Source organism: Scomber scombrus, chromosome 13 (genome assembly GCF_963691925.1).
Source record: "Scomber scombrus chromosome 13, fScoSco1.1, whole genome shotgun sequence".
NCBI lineage: Eukaryota > Metazoa > Chordata > Actinopteri > Scombriformes > Scombridae > Scomber > Scomber scombrus.
In genome coordinates this window covers 486,043-510,806 of record NC_084982.1, presented here as the reverse complement: position 1 = coordinate 510,806, position 24,764 = coordinate 486,043, and the positions used below count along the sequence as shown (strand labels likewise).

The 24,764-nt window shown below is 38.6% G+C and overlaps 1 protein-coding gene across 1 annotated transcript in view; it reads left to right on the top strand.

The window, feature by feature from the left end:
* The first annotated feature begins 5,655 nt into the window (after nt 1–5,655).
* enox1 (ecto-NOX disulfide-thiol exchanger 1) overlaps nt 5,656–24,764 on the top strand; it is a 72,018-nt gene continuing 52,909 nt past the window's right edge. Inside the window, exons 1-3 of the mRNA XM_062432203.1 lie at nt 5,656–5,667; nt 11,112–11,178; nt 11,336–11,464. Of these exons, the coding sequence (XP_062288187.1) occupies nt 5,656–5,667; nt 11,112–11,178; nt 11,336–11,464 (208 nt within the window). The remainder of the gene's footprint in view (nt 5,668–11,111; nt 11,179–11,335; nt 11,465–24,764) is intronic.

Genomic DNA, 24,764 nt, shown 5'->3' with positions numbered 1-24,764 from the left:
TAATTACTTATTAATTAATAGTCTAGACCAACACAGTGTCACAGCAGGTGGTGTGATAGTGACGAAATTATGACTCAACATTTAATGAGATTTTATTCTTGTTTTTATTCATGTATTTTAATTTAAAATTCCGGTGAGCAGACTGGAAGACTCACCGCCCAAATGTTGTCAACTTTCTGCCGTTTGAGGTTTTCTTTCAATGATATATTTATCATTTAGCAACACAGAAACATGAACATGTCCTTGATAGATCAAAAATATGATTGATTAATGTTAAAGCCATTCTATCAAATTATTTCTCCCTGGAAAATAAAGGTTTTTGTCAGGTTTTGATGGCCGAAGTCGAGGGAAGAGCAGTGTTTGGGGGCGTGTTCCACTACTGTTTAGTGGGCTTCATTCTTTTTCAAATGACCGCCTTTAGTTGGAACCTGAATCCAAACGCTCATTTAATTTCATATTTCAAAGAGGATGTGGCTGAGGCTATTTAATATGAAATCATCTTTTTTTTTAAAAGTCTTCCTCAATAATATTGAGACACACGCTCCAGTGTGTGTGTCCACATGTGTGTGCATTAAATCTCTATATCTTTACAGTTGTCACTTTCATATATTTAATCACACTGGACTTTACATTTGGCATTACATCCAACCCCTACTGTTGCATAATCATAAAAATACAAAACATATCCAGGGTTGTGTAAATAGTTGATGTATGACTGAGAATGAATTATATGAGAATTATAAAATGGACATTGAATGTGTAAAGTAGCCAGCGTATCACACTCTGTGGCTGATACAATATTCCGTGGTTAAAAGTGATGTGTAATGGCACACATGAGCTCAATATGGATGTCTTTTCATGCATGTGTGGACATGTGTGCTTCTGTGCACATGAAGGTTCAGATGGTATGTTTTTAATAATGTTAAATGCTAAGTAAAATAGCTTCATACACAACATACACAATTCGGAGTGAGGACGCGACCCACAGTCACAAATCCCAACCTGCAGAAAGTCATTTCAGGGAGGTCCATTCCGAGGGGGGGTTACACTAGGTGTCTGTCCGGGGGCGGGGGCGGGGGGGTGCGATCAGTCTAATAAGCGGCAACACAGAGTTATAAGGACGCTTTGCTCTCACATGTGCTGCATTTATAGTCATACAAACACACACACACACGCTGTCACTCTCTAGTGCGTGCTCTTGCTCGTTCACTCCAGATTCCGGGAGAATACGTCTCATTTGCGGGTGTCATGGAGACGCTATCAATATACGGGAGACTCCCGGAACTTCCGGGAGAGTTGGCATGTCTGCACAGCGTAAGTTGACCGGCTAATGTGTATGTTATTATTACTCATTGTTGAACGTGACCGCTGTGAAACAATCAGAAAATAACGTGTTATTGATCTGATTCACCGGCTTCTTACTGTCAGCGCTCCCTCCCTCTTCATCCTCTCTACCTCACTCCACCACAGTTAACACAACATCGTCTTGTAGCCGCTCTCTGACGGAGCAACTCTGTCCTCCATTCAGTGTTTTGAACTTTTATAAATAACAGGGAGGCGGAATAAAGTGAATTATATCGAAATTTGATCGTGATTACGATTTTTGTTCCAAACGATCTCAAGACTAATAAAATCGTGGGGAAACTATTTATTGTAATTTTTCTGTTGTGCTACGTTGTATAGAAACAGTCTGCAAAAAGCTGCGCATGCATATTTCCGTCCCTCCAATATTACAAGCCACAACTTTGTTTGTTAATAATAATGTGAAGCGCACAATATTAAAGGTTTTATTTTGAAACGCTTAGACCGGAAGTTAGTTTGACAGAAGCTGAAAATGTTTGAACTGTAAATAAAAGTGTACAGTTTCCAGCCTGCGTCAGACGATGCTGAGTTTACTGACTAATTATTAAAAAACAGGATGTGTTGTGTGAACTTTCGTCATCTTAACCCGCTCGGCCAGCACTAATATCTCCGCACATTTTCTGCTGTGTGTTGTGTTAAGTGGCAGATAAAAGGCTGCTGCTTTTTAGAGACAATTAATTAAGCCGAATGGACAAGAAATGTCCAATAAATGCAGTGTGTTTCTAAAGTTTAAAAAAAATCGTTTTAATAGTCGTGATTTTAATTTTGACCCAAATAATCGTGATTAAGATTTCTTCCATAATCGAGCAGCCCTAACGAACATTAATAAACTTCGAATAAAGCAGCGATCAGCAAGCTGTTCAATTCTGTGCAGGGGCAGGGTGGAGCTTCAGGGTTCTACCAACTGACTCCAGCATATCAGGGCTAGTGCTGTAAAATTAGAAAAATGGAGAATGGACACTGTTACTCTGTATCTAGACATATAGGGTAGCGTTAGCAGCACGTTTAGCAGACCAGCAGCAACAGCAAGTGAACTGTTATGTCTACACGGGAGGCATTCAGTTACATTTTTAGCGTGGGACACCAGTGTTTTGAAAGCACTCAGAGCTCAATACACAATGACTGTAGTTAGGCACTTAAAACAGAACAAATACTTGCATGGGCAGTTAAAACCAGTTTGTATCATATGCACTGAGACTGTGATGATTGTGAAGCGCTACTACAGACAAGGCACAAATCTTTGGTGCAAACATACATTTTTTTTACACTACTCAAAATGAGAAACAAACATTTATTTGCTATTAGGGTACTTGTTATTTGTAACATTTGAATTTAATAGAATATTAGTTTCTTCCATTTTGTTGGTATATGTAGTTTTCCACACCTTACATCAACTATATTCATATTATTGTGTTGAAGAAGCAGCTATAAGCCAAGCAATGGGCCTGTTCTGAACAGACACATTTTGGACTGAGCTAGTGTCCTAAATGTGCTAAATAGCAGCTTGTTACCTTGCTACGTGTGTGTTAACATTGTCAGCATTGACAACGTGCAATGACGCATCATGGACACACATCATCATTCCAGAAGAGCAATGATTGAATCATCTGTATTGTAACTTTGTCTTGACTGATATATTAGATGCGATATCAATCAGATTCTAGAGGTTTTAGTTAGTGTTTCTTCCAGTATGTTGAAATGTTTAATGTTTAATTGAGTCAAGTAAAAATATAGAGTGACTCAGTAATGTTTGTAATGTCATCTTAAAGCATTTGTTATGTGTTTCCACAGTTCTTAGTGCAACATCCAAATTTATAGTGTTGCATAGCATTAAAAAGCTATAACAGCTGCTTTCCTACCATGTATTTATAGGCTTGCCTTGCATGTAGTGCCTTAAGCTGTAAGTACAGAAATGTGGGTTAGGGTTAGTAGGGTTGTATGGGTGAATTCAAGCAGGAAAACATGACTCCCTAGACATGAAGCTTTCATCTGCTCACTACCATCATTAAAACCCAGCATCTGTGGACTCTGAACTCATGACAGTAGTAGTCATGATGTGAAATGATCATAGCTATTTTGAATTCTTTGCTATCTCATGCATGCAGGTTTACAGGAAAGAGCTGAAGCAGACAGTTAACCTGTATGTGAGTATATGTAGACATGTATCAGTGGACTTGACTGTTGAGAATAGGACTCTTCAAAGTCTGAATTTTTACAGATTTACTTCAGGGTCTGTTGCCGTGGTCCGTCAAGATGTTTAACACATATGGAATTTGTGGGATGTTCCAAACACATAATAGAACTGGAACTTTGTATTAAATGGGCAGAGAAGCATTTTGATTCTGAGGTTGTTTTTTGCCGTTGTTTCTCTTGCGTTTAATTGTTATGGATTGTGTTACACTGGCTGTTATTGTACATTGTCCTTTCCACAAAGTTTGATAAAAAAAATTAAACATTTGATCAAAAAGAAAATATGTGGATGTGCATTTACAACTGAAATGTATAGCAAGCTGTGTAAATTCAGGAATGTGACTTTTGACTTTTGTTTACTGTAACGAGCAATAGCAACTGCAAGTTAAGAAATTAAACAGGAAATTTCCATTTCCTGTTTGATTTCTTAACTTGGCAGGCTGCATAAGATTAATAGACTAAAACATGAATCGATTGATTGAAAAATAATCAGCACATTAATCGATGATGAAAATAATTGTTAGTTGCAGTCTATCACAAATGCTTTGTGAATGTGAAATACAGTATGCACAAATAATAATATAAAAACTTGAAATTGTGAGACTCCATGCCCTCACTGGAAGAACTAGCAAAACTGACTGCTTTTTATCATCGAAAGAATCTGACTGGCCTGGACTATATTTGTGTGTTTGAAGGTCAGTTCTTTTGTCTCTATGGTTTGTTTATGTACAATCACCATACTAATCCAGCTCTCCCAGTAGGTGTGCATGGATGTGTCTCTACATTCACTTTGCGTTTTTTTTTTATCAGCATTCCACAGTATGCAAATGTGAGCGTATGTGTCTGTTTGTGTGTGTCAGACTCTGTATTATATGTTGTTTTGTACACTTCCTGTTTTATTTTGAAAGTCTAGTCTTCCCCTGTGTTTTCAGTTTTACTTCCCCTCTTTGTTCTTTTTCCCGCCTTAGTTGATTAACTATTTGTTTCACCTGTGTCTTGCCTCCCTGTGTATATAACCCTGCTCACCATGTCTTCCTTGCCAGATTGTCTATGTTACTCAGTGTATTTGCTTTTCTCACGTTATTCCTGTTTGTTCTCTGTGTAAAGACCGGTTCGTTTTTAACCTTGGATTTTCTGCCTGCTCCTTGCCTGTTTTGGTTGCCTGATTCTGATAGCCCTTTTTGTGTATGATCACCTGCCTCCACTTGGATTAGAGAACTTAGAAGCCTTACTGGATTTGTACCTCTGCTTCGCTTCCCCTTCTTGCAACTGGGTCCACACTCACCAGCCTTTAGTGTGTGTGTGTGTGTTTGTGATTCAGAGATGTCAAGTGATCCCATGAATAATAAACAGGACATGCGTTCAGCTGTTAATATTGCATGACACATGAAAGTGAGCAGAAGCACTCAGCAGAATTTGGCATAGTCCAGTTGGCTCTTGGAGGAGGGAATGATGGACAGACAGAAAAAAAAAAGAAGGGACCGATTGGTGGAAAAAGAACAATTTGGGCTGAAGGCCACTTCGGACCACTCAAATCCCAAACTCTGAACTGGGTAACTACACACTAAATCCTATATCCTTTAACATAATCACATAGGTTTATACTGGCATACAATTTTAAAACAGACACACAACAACACATCACACACATTTTTTCAACAACACACATATTTTACGTAAATACTTTATATGAATATTCAGTTCAGATGAATTCTGAATTCAGGCGCCTCCCTATTCATGACATATTATGCAAGATTTTGAGTCAGTTAAATTTAAGCTGCAGCCTTGTTTGGTCCTCTCACACAGAGCTGCAGGTAACATTAGCAAGCCTGATAAGCGATGGCAGAGAGGAGAAATTGTAAATGAAAACGGGAGATGTATGTTAATGTTTTAGGAATTTTGCCAGTACCATCTGGTAGGGGGACTACCAATGGAAATCAGCCCTTAAAGTAAGTAATTTGGCGATTTCTAAGTCATTCAGTTAAATGAAGTCTATTCAATGGCTGCGAGCGCAAATGATCACTCGAAGTCAATATAACATCTTTAATAGGGCAGGGAAGGCATATTTCTCTTGTTTGATAACAGGAAAGCTATTACGGTACCATGCCACCAGAGGTGGGAGGATTTGTACTCCGTTACTGTAGCTACTTCAGTAGATTTTTCAGGTATCTGTAGGCTACTTTACTTGAATATTTATTTTTCTGACAACTTTTTATTTGTCTTCCCTACATTTGAACACAAATATCTGGACTTTCTACTCCTTACATTGTCAAAACAGGCTCGTTACTTGTTCCAACCTCAGTGACTTTATAAAAAGAAGACATGATGTGCATATAAGTGATAGAAAACCAACCCTTTTTTTTCTTTTGGTGTATGCGCTCTGTGCTACTCATATCAAAATCCAGGACTGGAAAAAAAGTCCAACAATGAACAGACAGTGCAGGAATATATATATATACAGCAGTAAGACTCCTCTCATACCAACACTGTGTGTCGTGCACAGTTTACATAGTCAGTCAGTGACAGTGAGTGAATCAGTGAGGAGCAATTTAACCTTAATCACATTGCCCTAATATTTATATATAGCCTATTCTGTCTGAAATTTGGCAAATTTTTTTGTCATAGTGCGTTGTGTTAATTGATCAGCTGTTTTACCAGTGCACACCACGCAAATTCACACGTGTGCATGTTTTATGAGAGTAAACTGTCTGCCTACGTCTTAGTGAATATATTTCATCAATGTTTTTATTTTTAAATAATAATATCAATATTTCCAGTCATCAAATTTCCCGGGGATCATGAAATGGTTTTGATTGGATTTCCCAGGAATCCCGTTTCCCGGGATTAAACCCTATTGCCCGCGTGTGCATAATGGTAGCACCTCTACCAGTGTCATACATAATCCCCAAATCAACCTGATGTCTCTGTCTCACTGCCAGGCCTGTGCTCATGCAGGAGGACAGTGTCCATGCGCTGCATGTAGCAGACAATTCAGAAACCTAGTTTTAACCTAACCCACTCAACATGTGTTCATTTTTGTTCTCTTTGACTAGATGTTATTTTATGCCACTTCTTGTGATTTTTGTAAATGTGTGTTTCTGTTCTATTGAGATTTAAAGGTAATGTTGTATTGTGTTGCGTTGCAATGCTACAATAAATAACATTCAGCAAAAAAAACAATCTAAAGCCCTGCTACTGACCTCTAGAGGCCATGGTGACTATTACAGCCCCCAATACAAAAATGATGTATTAATGTGTCAGTAATTATTTGATAAATTGATTGATCAATCTATGAAACTTCAGAAAATTGTGAAAAATTACCCTCACGATTTCCCACAGCCCAAGGTGACCTCTTCAGTCATTTTTGTTTTGTCTGACTAAAAGTCCAAAACCCAACAATAGCCAGGTATACATGGAGACTTTTTTTCATTCCTATTGAAATGGTAAATGGACTGTACTTATATAGCGCCTTTCTAGTCTTTTCAACCACTCAAAGCGCTTTACACTACAACTCATTCACCCCATTCACACACATTCATACACTGATGGCAGGAGCTACCACGCAGGGTGCCAACCTGCTCATCAGAGGAAGCTAATCATTCATACACATCCATAAACCGTTGGTGCAGCAACGGGAGCAATTAGGGGTTAAGTGTCTTGCCCAAGGACACATCGACATGTGGACTGGAGGAGCCGGGAATCGAACCGCCAATCTTCCAATTGGAGGAACGACCACTCTACCTCCTGAGCCACAGTCGCCGATTCCGATTGAAGATTTCAGGACAACTGTTTACATGTGACGTGATCTATTCCGATCTGCTGTTTACATGCGCCACCGCATTTAATCAGAACAGACATTATGCAGCTGTGTGACGTGCAGATTGATGTAAACATCACGTGATTGACCTAAGATTGGGATCTGTCAACTGATTAGCACAGTAGTTGCTGTTGTTTACGGTCTATCCCGGCTTCTTTCAGTTTTGAACAGTTCAGTATTTATTGTTTTTCTTCCATCTTAACGTGTAATAATATTTAAGTCTTTTAGAGTTTGAATTAGAAACAAGCTCTCCATTGTGGACCAGTTTCACTGCTTGGAAGCCACCAAATCTACAAGTGAGGAAACGTCACTGCGCATTTAGGCTACGTCAAGGCAGAGCATGCGCAGAAACAACGCAGTGAGACAACTTTCTGTTTCACAGTTTAAATGATAAAATTTTACCTTTGATCAGTTTGGGAAAAGGAATATTATACCCATCTGAAACCGAATGAAATTCCATTTGGTTTGGGCCTGTTTATTCCGATTGAGGTGTTAACATGGATCATTTTCATTCGGTTTGTGCTTCTAAACCGATTCTAATCGGAATATTAGGCTCCATGTAAACCTGGCTACTGATATAAAACAGAGGTGCTTAAAATCAAAAAGGTGCATCGTCTATTGAGGATGAATGTGCTCAATACATTTTAATACATGTCCTGGTTGTGTGTTTTACAGACATCTTGTGTGCATGAGTACACTGAGTAAATGTCCTGAGAAACTGCCCATTTACAACCTGATGATACACAGTGGTGGACGAAGTACTTACAGTAAAAACCGGTGTATAAGTAGCACTGGTGTATAAGAAGCAGTCTTTTTGGGGGGTCTCATGCTGGAAAAAACACTTTTCTATTAAAGACTGGTTTATTTGAATGCACCAGTGGTTATTCATTTATAAACACATAAGGTTATAATCCAAAATGTTTTCAATTTACATTTAAACACGCAATCAAAACACACATATTATACCTTAAACAGTGTGTGGGGTTAATGGTTAATGGTCCGGTAATGATTTGCTTAACTGAACTGGACTGTTATATTAACTCAGACTGGTGTGCAGGGTTGGGTGGAGGTGTGTGGGGAAGTTTATGTGCTGTTGAATGTACCGGCTGTGAAGCAATCAGAAAATAACATTTTATTTATCTGATTCACCGGCTTTCTTACTGTCACCGCTCTCTCTCTCCACTCGACTGAATAAAGTAGCAGCAGAACAGACTCTCTGAGCGCAGAGGAGAGTAGTGCCAAGAGAAATGACAGCAAAGTCGACAGAAGCTAACGTTAGCTGATCCTCTCCGCTGTCTCAGCGGGGCGGAGCTGAGTCCTCTGTAGACACAGAGACAGACACAGACACAGACAGGGGAAAGTTGTCACAATTTAAATCACAAAGTTAATAACATAATCCGCATGAAAAAAGATTCCAAATGATGAAAAATACTGCAATAAGGAGTATGATTTGACAATATAAGCGATACAGCAAAATATGAAACGATAAACGTTTTTCTCTCATCATGCTATAAACTCTCACCGGCCACTTCAATAGGTACACCACTTGTGCAATCTCATTCAATCCAATATGACAGCTCAGCTGTAAATTCTACATTTATGAAGTTTATATATTTTCAATTTTTGTTAACATTGTCAAAAAAGTGATAATTCAGATAAGAGCTACAGTATAAGAAAATAATCTGTCAGATTTACCCATATCTTAAAAATTCATCAATAACTACTTTTAGATGTTTCATCAGCATCACAATCAGAAAAATCCTCCACCTCAGAGTTTTCTCTTTTCTATTGCATTGAGCAATCTTTCTGCTTTTGACAGAGAAATGGGCCTTGGAAATGTATTACATAAGACTAAAAAACAAAAGTAATGTAGATTAATTTGTAGGACATGCAAGAATTATTTATACTCTTGTAAACTGTTGGTTTATTCCAAAATCTTACCCAGCAAGGTTTTTTTATATTTACATTTTCCCCTGCATGAATGATAATAAAGTCCCAATGTCCTAAATTGGGTACTTCCTGATTAGCGGCGTCAAAGCTTGTTGCTGTTGCTAAGATTAGTCAATTTTTTTTTTTTTTTTTTTTTTTTTTACAGTATATCAAACTACAAACATTATTAAGTATTAATAGTGTATATTTATGGATGTCCTTGTGATTCTCTAAGTTCTGATAACTTAAACAGTCATAGTTTGTGCAGAATTGTGTTTGTTGTCTTGTGGCAATGTTGGAGGTGGTGATTGTGCACTTTAAATAGTGTGTTTCCTGTTCTAAGTGCAATAGTGTAATAACTGGATTCTCTTGTGTGTGTTTCCATTGTTCTGATGAAGGATTTGTGCAATTGAGAAATATTATTCTCTATTTTTTTTTTTTTCTATTATATTATTCTTTTTTTCCACAGATCTTGTTACATTTTTTATATTTAACATATATTTTTAGATGTCCTTGTGGACATATAAGGGGGGGGGGGGTGTCTCGCCCAGGGCGTCATTCAAGCTAGAAGCGCCACTGTGCACGAGGTTAAGATTTGACATAGGGCTCAGGTAATGCATTATGTCAATGAGAACAACTGGTAAGAAAACACACGTCTGTCTTTATGAGGGTGTATCTGACCTGTGTGTCTTTTGTGTTGTGGTGTGTAGGTTAATCAATGTTCATATATTATATATTATTTAGTGCATCACACAGTATTTAATTGGCTACCTCATCGGTGTTAACACTGTGAAGGTGGCAAACTGTTCTTAGTCCTGCAGTTACAATAAACATGTTTACCACATTTTAGCCATTCATAAGATCAATCATTTCACTGAAGACAATGCACATTTTGGGGTTTGACTCCAAGTGTTGATATGGTGTGCAGTCATGAATGAAAAGTCATTAGTATGATTTTGTCTCAATTAAAGCAGGATGTGTTATGGGTTACAGTTGATTTCCTGGTGTCAGATGTGAATAATGGTGATTACTGCAGAGTAGTGAGCTGACAGAGACTCTGAAAGAGAGAGTGCAACGTGTCCGGCATACCAAACACTCAGCAGTACAGTACTACACTTTCAATCCTACATCAAAGACTGTGGAACAGATAGAGTCTACTTCTGACAAATAAAGCCTCAGCACTGCAGAATTCAAGAATTTGACATTATCACTGGAATCTCATCTTTATTCCCTTCAGTATATAAAGTATCAGATCTATAAAGGAAACAATCATAGTGGGCACCAAGATTCAACTCAAACACAACAGTGCTGCTGCCCTCCGTGACCACTGCTAATAACTGATGTGGATTGAGCTGAATCCTGGCTTGTCAGACAGAAATGAGCCACTGAGTGCTGTCAGTTTGTTTTTCTGATGTTTTCCATGTGGCTTCGACAGCTTGGAGAATACAACAGCACAGGGGTGGGGAACTTGTAATGAATGAGATGCAAACCCACTTACACACATAACATCCAAGTGTGTGTCTCTGTGCGTGTGTGTGTGCGTGTGTGTGTGTGTGTGTTTTAAGCAGATTTCCCTGTTGGAAAGTCAGCTGGTATTGTAACTTTGCTTCTTAATTACCTAAAGATTTCTTGGGTTTTGCATCAACTCTAGGCTACATAATTCATCACTGCTCTCAAAGATTTTTTTCTCTTTTTTCTGATTTTGCCATCATCTATACTTTCCCTTTCTGCAGGTGGGCCGTGATTGTTGGTTCAGCTGGATGAGCCCGTCTGTTCACCCATCCAGTGATCTATCCCTACTCCCCTCTGTCAGCCAGAGGAAGGATCTGATGAAAGGACTGCAGAGATAGGACAGAACAGAAGACCTGCTATGGCCACTAGTACGTAACAAAAGTAAAATTTCACTTTGAAAATGACAATCCCATTTCCAGAAAAAACAACCACCTTCCTACAACTACTACTTACTTACACCTATTACTTCTCCTCTAACATCAATCTCCTCTCTGATGTCTTTCTGTTTGTTCTTCTGTGGTGTAGCTGATGGTGTAGGCAGTCTAGGTGAGAACCACTTGAGTGTCCCAGTCAGTGATCATGGAGCCTGGGCCACGGCCATGAACAATCTGGGCATCATGCCCATGGGCATCAGCGGGCAGCACTTGGTTTCAGGTACCTTTACATAACTGATTTTACTTCCAGTGTTGTGCTTGGTAATTAGTTCATCTGTAACTTAATGTCCAGATGGGGCCTCATGTACAAAGGGTGCATACGCACAAAAACGTGGCGTACGTTCTTTTTCACGGCAAAGTTCAGATGTATCAAGAGTGAAATGACAGTGGAAATGTGCGGTGCCTCACGCCAACTTCATGGCTGGCGTATTCACGTTTCTACAGCTGTTGATCCTTTGGCGACACTTAGAGGTGATGCTGGGAAACCGTTTTAATAAATAAATGTGAAAACAATCCTCAGACTGAGTGATGTTCACATCAGAACATGAACAATTAACACTCATGAACAATAACACACCCACGTGTCTGCAATTACACGAGTGGATATAAAAGCATGCACAAAGTGGTGCAGAAAATATCGTTAACAACATTGGCTGCTTTAGCAGTATTAGAAGACATTGTAAATGGTGCAGTACGAAGAGAGCGTGTGTTTAGAGACAGAGGATTTACTGGCACATGATGACAACTGGCTCATCAGCCGCTTTATGTTCCCGAGGGCAATCCTCCTGGAACTGTGCGCAGAGCTGTGGCCGGCCTTGGAGCACGACACAGTGAGGAGCCATGCGCTGCCTGTATCCATACAGGTGCTGACCACACTGGGGTTCCTAGCAACCGGGGCATTCCAGAGGTAGCTGGCCGACCGATCGGGACTGTGCCAGTCGACCGTGAGCCGAGCCATGCCAGCCGTGTGGGACAGAATTATCCGCATGTCAGCTAGGTATATCAGATTCCCATACAATGCAGCTGAACAGGTCAACATTAAAGCACAATTTGCAGCGAGAGTCGGTTTTCCTAATGTTATCAGAGCTATCGACTGCACACACATTGCTATAAAAGCACCATCACATGATGGATTTGTATATGTCAACAGGAAACATTTTCATTCGATCAATGAACAGATCATATGTGATGTGAAAATGCAATTAACCAACATTGTGGCACGGTGGCCTGGTTCAATGCACAATTCATACATTCTGAGTAACAGCATGGTTGGGAACAGACTACAAGCCGGCACTGTGCGCGATGGGTGGTTTCTTGTTGAGTAAATCATTTATTCGTTTAATTGTCCTAATATAAATCCCCGTGATGCGTATTGAGCATGTGCGCCCCCAAATACTATCCCGTCTTCACAGCATCGTTACTAGTCAGTGGTTACAGTTAGTGACTTGCTGGTTAAACTACAGCTTCAGATCTTTCTAACAAGCCCCTGATTGTCTCTGTGTGCAGAGTACTCATGTAATTAACCCCTGCATTCATTTGCAACAATAATGTGTGATCCTTGGGGGTAATCAGAGTCACCCACATGTGCTCCCCCCTGAGAGAGCAGTGTCACCCACGATTGGGGCGACTCTCTGTTCAAACGGGGTGAGCCCCTCTTCTCTGTCCCCCCGCCTGTTTTGGCCACACTTTGGCGTTGGGCAGCCGTCCTCCGCTTCACATCCACTGTGATGATTTTTCAATTCAGCGTGTGTGCGCTTTTCTGACCCCACAGCATTGACAGCCTCACACACACTCTCCCACTCACTCCTCTTGCATTTATTGTTTATGCCGGAGGACAGCGTGCCAAAGAGTACATTTTTGCGCGCCTCCACTTCAGTGAGTAGCGTCTCCAACTCGCTTTCTGTAAAGTTCTTCTTTTTTCCCGTCTTACTCATTCTTTTGTTTAAATTTTCTGATCGTGCAGAGAGGGGAATCTCAGGGGCAGGGCCCATTTCAATATGATTTGCGTATTTAAATGGGGGCGTGGACAGGGAGGGGTCGGGTGTACGCTCAATTCCACGTTGATTGGGATGTACAAAGGAAATGTGCTTGGATTCATGCGTACGCACAGATTCATACATCTGGATGTTTTTGTGCGTACAATGTTTTCTGGATTTGAGCGTACGCCATGTTTCAGTAGGAAATCCACACACGTCTTTGTACATGAGGCCCCAGATGTTTTTGGATGCCAAAACTGCTTGCATGCAAACATAAAGTTTATTTATTTTTATCTTGTTTGGATGATCTCCATGAGACACATTCTGAAATCTCTTGACAGAATTTTTTAAAAGCAGTGGAATCATTTTCTACATTCTTACAAACTTAAATGAATACAGCACTGTTACGGTTTAAAGTTTACAATACATGGAGTAATAATTGACCTTATTTGAAGTTCAAGGTATGCCATCATCAGATTCACAGATGTCTTTTTAGTGGTGGTCTGCAGACTTGAAGGGGATGATAAAATTTGGAATTCTTTTTGGACTTTTTTGCTTTTTTTTGTCAGTGGGTGACATAGAGGATGACAGGAAACAGAGAGAGAGAGAGAGGAAAGACCTGCAGCAAAGGTCCCTTGCCGGAATCGGATGCTGCCTTTACGTTGCATGTCCCTTAACCACTCAGCCACCAAGGCAATCCAAAGTTTGTAATATTTTTACATTATAATCTCGTTCATATAACACATTTTTTTCCCACACTAGTTACAGTATTCATCACAAGCGGACAACAAACAATATTACTCACACATTTAAGATGTCATTCAAATCAATGAGTGCACTGCCGCTGTTAAAACTACTTAAAATGTATGTTTGACACAAAAAATGCAGAATTCATCAATCAATCAATCAAAATATTCTTAATTTGTAATGGTATCAAAAGAAATACACTACGGACATTTTATTTTAAAGCCATTTTTGTTTCTCAGATGGAAAAGTGACAGAGTACATCAGTATTTGAGTTTAACGTAACGCAGAAGAACGTCAGTAAGCAGTTCTCTCAACTCATCTTCAATGGGGGGAGGAGCGGTATAATGCATCATCAGCCACTGTTTTTTTCTGCCTCTTTTAGATTTGAGGCTCTCTGCCATGCATATTCATATCATAATATGTCAGTGCTGCTTTTGGGGCAGGGGTGCTTTGGTGGCCAAGTGGTTACTGCGCATGGCACATAATCGCAGCATCCCTGGTTTGACTCCATGACTGCATGTCATTCACCTCTTTCTCTCCCTATTTCCTGTCAGCCTCTATGCCATGGTACCTCCAATGAGATCTATGATGTATAATATCCAAGTAATGCTTTACATTGATGCACCTACCACATATTTAGATTTAAAGAGATTTAAATCTGGCATTTGATTGGATTGCACAAAAGTGGGTGTGGGCTTCAAAAATATTGAGGAAATTGTAGTGAGATGTAGAGGTGTAGAGGACTGGTGGCCTCACCCATTCATAGGGAGAAAAGTTTCAACCTTATTGGCAAATTTTGTGTCAACTGACATCCAAACTCACACCTCCTACTATGATATCACTTTGCTAGGTCAAGACCTGTTTTATATCATGGGTAGGGTCAGCTAGTGACATAAAATCACATTTCATTAAATACACCCCTATGTTCAAGATGTGTCATCTGTTATCTGTGTGTCTGCATCCTCTTTCTGTGTGTGTGTGTGTGTGTGTGTGTGTGTGTGTGTGTGTGTGTGTGTGTATGTGTGTGTGTGTGTGTGTGTGTGTGTGTGTGTGTGTGTGTGTGTGTGTGTGTGTGTGTGTGTGTGTGTGTGTGTGTGTGTGTGTGTGTGTTGTACAGTAGTTACCATTATGGCCTCATTCATATATTGCTTCTCTAGTCTACTGACCACTTAAAGCGCTTGGCAACACATCAACATTCACTTTTCACTGTTTATGTGTCCGGCTCAGTAGTTTCAAATAGACATTTCGGACTCACAGTTTTGGGTTTTGACCTAATATGTTCTTTCCGGGAAAGACACAGTTACACTGCTATTACTTCTATTATTACTACTACAAGTGCTACTATTCATAGCAATAGTTGTTCTTCTTGCTGTATGAAGGTTTGATGTTCTCATGTAACATTTTATTGTGGACATTTCCATTGTAGTGTGGCAGTACTAGTGACAACAGCAGTAGTAATAGTAGAAGTAATTGGGTAGTACACTTAGTTGTAATAACATGTTTTTAGCAGTAATAGCAGCTGCTGTGGCAAAATGCAAGTGCAGAAGCACTGGTGTCAGTGATGGTGTTATAGCAGTGTGAGTCATAGTTGCAGTAAAAGTGTTTTTATTGTTATTGCAACAATAATGGTAATAGTAGAAGCAGCACTAGTGTTAGTAGTGTACAACAGTGGTTGTATAGTTGCAGTATTAGAGTATATTTGTATTATTATCAGCAGCAGTGGTGTGATAGTAATAGCAGTAGTTTTAGTATTATTTGAAGTACAGCAGTAAACGTAGTATCTGCACCTGCTGACCAAACAGCACATTTCAATCATGTATACCTAAAACATTGCAGTAGTATGTTAAATTCAGTTAAAGATTCCCATAGAGAACCAGTGTACACCATGAAGACAACTTCATGGACAGATCACAAGCTTTAAATGTTATTTAAAGTGCTGTACAGAGATGTGTTAGATTTAGCAGGCAGAGATTTTCCCAGACATATCAAACTATGACACTTTGCTAAAGAGAAAGGGCTGGAGAAATGCTCCACACAATAGGAGTTCAAGCATCTGGATGTAATAAATACCTCAGTTTTGTTTAGATATCTAATACTGTTCAAACAATATAACCCCTATATTCAGACCAACATACACTAAGCTCTGCATGTTGCCACTCGATTTCACTTCACTTTCTGTTTCTCTGGGCTTAATTTCACTTTGGAATCTATTTATGAAATTGTTTTTTCTGAGACGTGAGGATTTGTGTGAGCTTTGTGACTTTCTATTATATAAAGGCGCCCGGGTTTGTCACTGTATAAATGCTGTAATGTGGAGGTTTATTAAATGAGTATGCAGGGAAATTTGTTGAGTAGGAATTTTTGTGTTAAGCCCAGAATAATTGAATGCATGGATTTAACTGAGCAGAGAGGAACTTTTTTAAAGAGGGACAGACAGCAACATAACAATATTATTCCACTGAACCAAATTCTAAATATTAAAGCTACAATATGTTAGTCCTGGAACTCAAGCTACCACTTGCATGAGCACCTAGCCTTTCACTTGGATCCTTGCAATTGCCCTGGGGAAAGAAAGTGCGGAGGTCTTTGATTGCAAGTAACGGGAATATTGAGAGCCATAGTGACCTCTGCCAGCAGCTAATGCTAGCTTGGAACCTTAGTGTAAGAGGAGGAGTGCACCGGAAGCACATTCACGTAGGAGAGCTCTGAGCTCCCTCTCCTGGCTTTGGCCTTCTTTGATTGGTTAGAAGTGTGAGGCTCACTAAAAACCTTGAGAAGAAAATATTGCTGCACTGCTGCCAGGCTGTTAAATTAGACTGAGTCAATAACACCTTTCCAAATTAAGTCCAAATGAACATGTGCTTGGGAGCATATTTTAAATAAAAATACATGAAAAATTGTAGCTTTAAAATGACATGATATTATAACTGTGATGATGTGATGCTGATTAAATTCCACCTCTGGCAACAACCGCAGCTTTCATCCCTCTTTAAAATGTTCCCACATGTAACAAGACAGAAAAAGGGGACACGTGAATCTGATAAGTGAGTGATAAAGAGTCAGTCCATCCAGCAAACATGTTTCCTCAGTTAACTCTAGGACACAGTTTTCACATTTGTTAACCATTTGTAGAAAATAGTCCGTTGAGGTTAGCTCAGGGTTAGATGTGGTTTAAAGATCAGAATTAGAATGAATTTCAGTCCTCACTATAGTGTAAGTCTGGGTGTCTATACGAGACATATATATGAGATCTCACCTTCAGGGTAATTGCCAGCAGATGTCTCCAATTTTGTTGATGCAGTTCTTGTCTCTCAATGTTTCTGGTGAAAAAAAGTTAGAAAATAATCACAATTAAAAGCATAAATACTGCGTATTTCTGTCACAGCCTTTCTCTGCCTTTCTTGGCTCTGACATTCATTTTTCTCCCCCTCGTGTGCTTCTTTCTCTGTATTTCTTCTTCTGTCTCCTCCGTTTCGCTCTCTGGCAGAATCAGCAGAGCTTGGAGCCAGAGAAATGAACCTGGCTTGAATCATTTTGGCTCTGGGAGAAAAAGCTCCAAGCGAAACCAGCCTTATGTGATTATGATGAATGTGTGGCACGAAGATGTGTAATTTACCTGTCTGGGTTATCGCAGACAAGGCTTTAATGAGTTTTCCTAAGACCTGAAGAATCGCTGGATGCACCCTGGCAACAAATGCTTAGATTTATGGAAGATTATCTCTCCAAGTATATTTTTTTCTTTTCTATAAGCCTGAAGATCTTTTAAAAAAGTGTTTTTTTTTCTTTTTACAAAACAAATCACAAGCTGTTTTACAGCTCTTTAGCTAACTGCACACTATATACCCTCACACATGAGAAAATGATGCAAATTATTGTGCTGACCAAACAATACCTGTTTAAAAAAAACAGCCTCTGAATGCATTCCAATTAGCCTATTGATGCATCTCTACCACAGGATGTCTCTTTGAAAAACAAAACTTTAAGTTCAGTCAGCTAACTCACATGGAATGGATTTTTATGTGATTGTAGAGTATGCACAACATTGGTATTTGGGGTCTCGGCTCTGACCTTGTCTCTCCCCACATGGAAGCACTGTTATGTTGAAGAGTGAACCACAGGGAAGAAAAATAACTGTTGAGCAACTTAACTCAGACCTCAGCAACAGCTAGCATTGGTAACACACCTTTTCATCCTAACAGCGATCTCTATCATGTACACAGTCTTACAGAGCCACCCACTGGTGAGGGGTGTAGTGTCTATGACAGAGAATCAGAGTCCATCTCAGTTGCATATGGGTCAGTAAACACAACATCTCCCTCATTAAAATGTTTCTACTTCATTATGAACTGAAGTTAACCCGAGCAGCATTACATTGTAGTGTAACACTTTGGTAACGTAACATTACCAGGTAACTTAATGTTCTATACTCACAAACCTTTTCTACTCAATGGAAACTGGGACAATATCTTTCCAGAAAGTGACTGTACTGTATTACTGCACTTCAAAATAAAGTGTATACAGTTGTTGTGCCAAGTAAAAAGCAACAATATCTGAAGGCACAAGGTTTCTGTTGCCAACTTAAATGATTCAGTGTATTTAAAATAAGCCACTGCAAGTGCCTAGGTAATACTCCAAACATCCATGGTATAGCAACTGAAATTTGCATTTCTGTCACCTTTTCTCAAATTCAAATTTGCATTGTACTCCATTTCTTCTCAACTTTACATTCATTTTATTTTCATATACCACTTCTACACTTGTTTGTACATTTTTGCATATTGGATAGCAGAAAAATGGATGGCTTTCCAATTATTATCATTAGATCATTCCTTATTTTTACATATTTGTAGTAATGTTAGTTTTAGTTACAGTGCCAGTGCACTTGAAAATACCTATCTGATTGGCAGCAGTTAGTGAACTTGGTAACCGATAACTAAGGGTGTCATGCCTGCCCCCCCCCCCCCCCCCTCCTGTTTCCTGTCTGTCTACAGTTAAATAAAGGAGTCTGTGCCTAAGAAATCTTATAAATACATTTTTTTTTAAATAACTAACTGCCATGCACATTTATTCACCATTCATGTAATATTGAATTATATTGCAGACTCAGCTCAGCTAGCTGTGGAGAATCTGCAACATTCCTTTGACATTTTCCAAGCTGCACTTAATAATCTTATAGATGTAGTGCAGGACTTCTGGAAGTGACCCTAACTCTATTTTACAACCCTACTTTAAGCTTTCTATAAGCACCAAGTTTAAGGTTTAACGGTCAATATTTTAAAGCAGGAGCCATATAGAGTCTTCATACTGACATATGTTACTCTCCAGGCCGAGGCCTTTCGAATGATTGGTTTAGCTCTATGACAAAGTTTTAATTTTCACATTTCATGAACCCAAGCCATATCCCAGGCTTAGTTTCCAAGATCTCTTTGAAGGACCAGTTGATAAAATGAAGCTTTTGTTTATTTGTTGAACTAGGGACCAAAATGAGTCACTTTAGGAGATTATAATACTACTGATGACAATCTAGGGCAGTACTATAGGCTTTGAAGAAGGTCAGAAGTTCTTGATTTAGGGTTAGGGTTTGAATTAAAAGACCAACCCATTTTCAGTCATGTATAAGCTATTTACACAAGCCTAGATACTTTTTGTATTTTTATGATTTTGCAACAGTAGGGGTTGGATGTAGTGCCAAATGTAAATTCCAGTTTGATTAAATATATGAAAGTGACAAGTGCAAAGATATAGAGATTTAATGCACACACATGTGGACACACACACTGGAGTGCGTGGCTCAATATTATTGATCAAAACCTGACAAAAACCTTTATTTTCCAGGGAGAATTCATTTGATAGAATGGCTTTAACATTAATCAATCATATTTTGATCTATCAAGGACATGTTCATGTTTCTGTGTTGCTAAATGATAAATATATCATTCAAAGAACAAGAATAACATCTCATTAAATGTTGAGTCATAATTTCGTCACTATCACACCAGCTGCTGTGACACTGTGTTGGTTTATACTTTGTAGACAGTCGTGTGGTCTCTAGTCTGTCTGTCATGTGTTGTCTGTGAAAAGAAAGACGAAGGAGACGAAGGCAAGTGACGTACTTCCTGTAACCAAAACTCTTGATTTTTATTAATGAAATGTTTAAAAAAGGTGTGTGGGTGGGAGGGGGCAGTGTGGCGGAGGGGTTTCCTTATGGGAGCGCATGATGTTGTAACCAATAAGCAGAATTCAGTCCTGATAGCAGTTTACTATCAATCCAGATGTATTTACACTTGCTGGACTGAAATACACCTCACCTCATCTTTCAAATGACACTGGAAGTCACAACCACAGAAAACGTGCACTTCCGTTAAGCAATACTCAGTAACAAGTTATCAGTATAATGACAGTCATATGTAAGATTTCACCCTTTTGTCTTTAAATGTAACACAATCAACATACAAAAAAAATGATTTTCTTTTTATGAAACAAATAGAATTTAGATGTTCTTCTCTTTTAACAATGAACTTATTGTTCTACTTAAGTCCCCTTATGAATTGTACCTGACAAATTATTACTTGCCCTTTTATTTAGAGTCCTTTCTCAGTCCGTGAAGTAAAAATTAAAAAACCCTGAAACGGTCTTCAATCCAAAAATTAAAAAAAATATCGCAACGATATCCTTTAATTGTCCTTAGTAAAAAATAACTGCTGGCCAGCAAAAGAAAAATAAAATTTTATAGAGCTCTATTTATTTATGTAGGTATGATATGTGAAGGGGGTGTGTATGTGTGAGGTTCTCCTGGGATGAGCAAACAGGAGTCGCAGAGATGGCTACAGGCAACTATCCTCCTCTGTGGCCACAGGGAAACAGCAGCAGTCTCTCACACCAAAGCACTAGCAAGGAAACATCACATTATCAGGCAAAATGAGCAAGAGAGGTACAGAGCATGGACATGCTTCACACACATGTTGACTCTGCTGCAGCTTTGACCATCTGAGCCCACGATTCTCACACAGTACAGAATATAACATAATGTAACGTACATGGCAACAGAAAACAATATTCACATAACTGAATAAAATGATGAATAAACCTACATCATTCAAGATTCAACAACTTTATTTAGCCATGTGTGCTTGCACACATAGGAATGTGTGTGTGGTTGTTCAGAGAGTCAAGACAAAATTTAAAAAGAAACACAAGAAAGACACATTCATAAAACACATACACATACTCTAGACATAAAAAAGTGCATAAAAACCCTGTGTAAAGGGAAAGTTAGAGCATTGTTGTAAGCATAGGTATATTGCACAGGCCCAGAAGACAATATAAATATAATAAAATAAATATGATAGGATATAATGTGAGGTAGTTCATTTTGTGTCTGAGGTTGTATGTGCATTGTTTGTGTTTGAGCAGGGAGTGAGCTGGATGTAGTGTGTCTCTGATGATTCTCTCTGCTCTTGTTTGACAGCGCTGTGTGTAGATTGTGTCCATAGAGGGGAGTTCAGTTCTGGTGATCCTCTCTGCAGACTTTATGACTCTTTGCAGAGCCTTCCTCTCTGTCTGTGTGGTATTCCCATACCAGACAGTGATGCCTGTGCTCTCTATCAGTCCTTTGTAGACATCATCATGCAGGATAACACTCTGCTATGATGTGACTGAATTCAAAACATAGGAGCATGTCTATGTTCCCACAGCTCTATGTTCCCGCATTTCTAAGAGATTATTAAAATGTAGACCCTATGTTCCCACAGCCCTCTGTCCCACAGACATGTGGGGTGTCCTGGTTCCTCTGTGAGGCTACGAGTGAAAGTCCCTCATGAGCAATCATTTACAAATTAAGCACTGGGGCGGGCACAACGCCGTCCTGATTGGGCCGTCTTTTTTTTTTTAGACCAGGTTTTTCTCCTCATTGGGTTGACCAATCCATCTGATACAGCACGGCACATGGTTTTTTAGCATTGGCATAACCAGGGACTTATGAAGCCGAATTTTCAAATTTCACACATTTAAATGTTGAAGTTATATCAAATGTGCTGATGCCTAACTATCATGCTGGAGACTGGGGTTTGTTTCCCACTTGGGCCGAAAAGATTCACGTGTGAAACTGGGTGCCGTAGACCCGGATGAGTGTGGGGAAAATTTTGGGGGGTGAATGTAATGAATGTAGTTGTAAAATATAACCCTAACCCTGTGGGAACATGGGGCCTATATAGGGCAACCTATTCTTACAATGCAGACAACATTATACATTTAACATTAATGCTCACCTAGCAAGGAAACATCACATTATCAGGCAAAATGAGCAAGCGAGGTACAGAGCATGGACATGCTTCACACACATGTTGACTCTGATGCAGCTTTGACCATCTGAGCCCACGATTCTCACTAGGGGCAGTATCGTAAACAACCTGACTGTCGTAAAACTGCCATAAAGTGATGTTGTCTTAACCATAGACGTTATATTATATTATATTATATTATATTATATTATATTATATTATATTATATTATATTATATTATATTATATTATATTATATTATATTATATTATGTCTATGGGCATGACACACAAAAAGTACTCAAACAACATAAGGTGACAGCTGGGTTAAAATGTCACTCAGGATTCCCCCGGTCGTCCTCCCAACAATGACAGACAGCTGATCAAAAAGCGGTTATGATGCGCAAAAGATATCAGTGAAGTTATAAGACACACATGAATTATAAATGAATCTATTCATTAAAATGAGCACGTCCAGTGGAAAAACACACACATCATTTGTTGTTAACGATCTCAAATCACTTGTTAAATGTAACCTCACCGGCCTGTCACCAATATGAATACTTTCTAAATCTCTTCTCATCTCAGAATATTCACAAAAAAATAATAAAGACAAGAAGGTTGTTGAATTAATATTGTAGAAAAACAATGGAAACGTATTTAGAAAACATTACCAGCAAACGTCATCCACGACAAAACGTTGTATTCCTACAATTTTGTGGCACTACTTGGTAATACTGATAAACTAGACATCATATACATTCACTGAACAGAGACTGTGAAAACAAAATGCATATTTCTCACTAGAGATGTCATCAAAACACAATTTAATGCTGAAACTATCTTAAAATATTACATTTTACACTGAGAATTAAATGAATGTCAGCCATTTGATTTGTTTTCTCAGACAAAAACTTGAATGTCACATGACGTGAACACAGTCCTATAGAAAAGAATAAGGCAGAAAAAACGTAGCCATCTCACTATTTATGAGGCAAAATTGTGAGATGGCTTCGTTTTACACTGTGGACCAACGTAGCTGTGATACGTTGTGCTGTGAGACTGGGTTGCTCTGCATGGGTTGCAGACCCATAATTGAGAGAATTACAGAATGTACATATCTTGGTGTATGGATAGATGACAAATTCACATTCAAATAAATAGTTTTGTCCAAAAAAAGATAATGTTTTTGTGTTTGTTTTTTTATATGTAGAAATAGAACTAACGTTGCTATGTTTTGTAGGAATGAGACTGTTGAAGCTGTTTTTCTCTCTGTCTTGGATTATGGTGATGTGATTTATCAGCATGCCTCTGCCTTTACCTTTAAGCCCTCGGATTCTGCTTATCATTCTGCTCTTAGTTTTATATTTACACTTACAGTTAGGTCCTTAAATATTTAGAGAGTAACACAGTTTTCATAATTTTGACTCTGTACACCACCACGATGGGTTTGAAATGAAACAATCAAGATGTGATTGAAGTGCAGACTTTCATCTGGAATTCAAGGGGTTGGACAAAAATAGAGTTTAAAAATGTTAGTAATTGCAAGAATTTTTATACACAGTCCACTTATTTCAGGGCCTCAAAAGTAATTGGACAAACTAAATAATCCTAAATAAAATGTTCATTTTTAAAACCTTGTTGGCTTGTATTGAGAGCTTTTTTGATTGCACGTGGAAGGTTCACAGGAACAACTTCCAAATGCAAAGACCACATCTGGAATCAACTCCAGACATTTTACCTGTTTAATTGATGATGAAATAATAAAGGAATTGTCCACACCTGTCCATCAAACAGCTTTTAAATCAGTTGTCCAATTATTTATGGTCCCCTCAAAAAGAGGGTGGTAGACATTAAAGAGCTGTAATTCCTAAACCCTTTCTCCAATTTGGATGTGAATACCCTCAAATGAAAGTTAAGATTCTGCACTTTAAAGCCATGTTCATTGTATCTGTAAGTTGAATATGTTTTGGTAAGCAGGTAAAATAACAAAACTTGTGTCAGTGTCCAAATATTTATGGACTTAACTGTATTTAAGTTATTCTTATAGAACTCATCATTGTATTCTGTATGAAAAGGCTGAATGGTCTTTTCTGTCTGTGACACCTGATAAGCATATGTATGTATTTATCTAAAAGGCCCTTATTAGGAAGCTGCCATTTCATATCACATGTATTGGTCCTTGGTTTAATGACTTGCTTTCATGGAGTTTGTACTGTTCTGCTTTTTATTTTTATACTCTGACCACTTGGAACTCTTTGCAGTGCACCCTAAAAATTGATACTCTAGTAACCCATTTTAAAACATTTTAAAACACAAACATTTTAAATCTATGATCACCAACCACTAATTGATTTGTTTTATATCTTGTATCTTTGCATTCTTTATTAACTGTACTTATACTTGTTTCAATTGATTGTTTCCTTTTATCTTGTATATTCGGTTATTTTATTATACTTCACCTCATTGTAAATGAGGACCAGACCTCAATGATTTTCATGTTTAAATAAAGATAACAA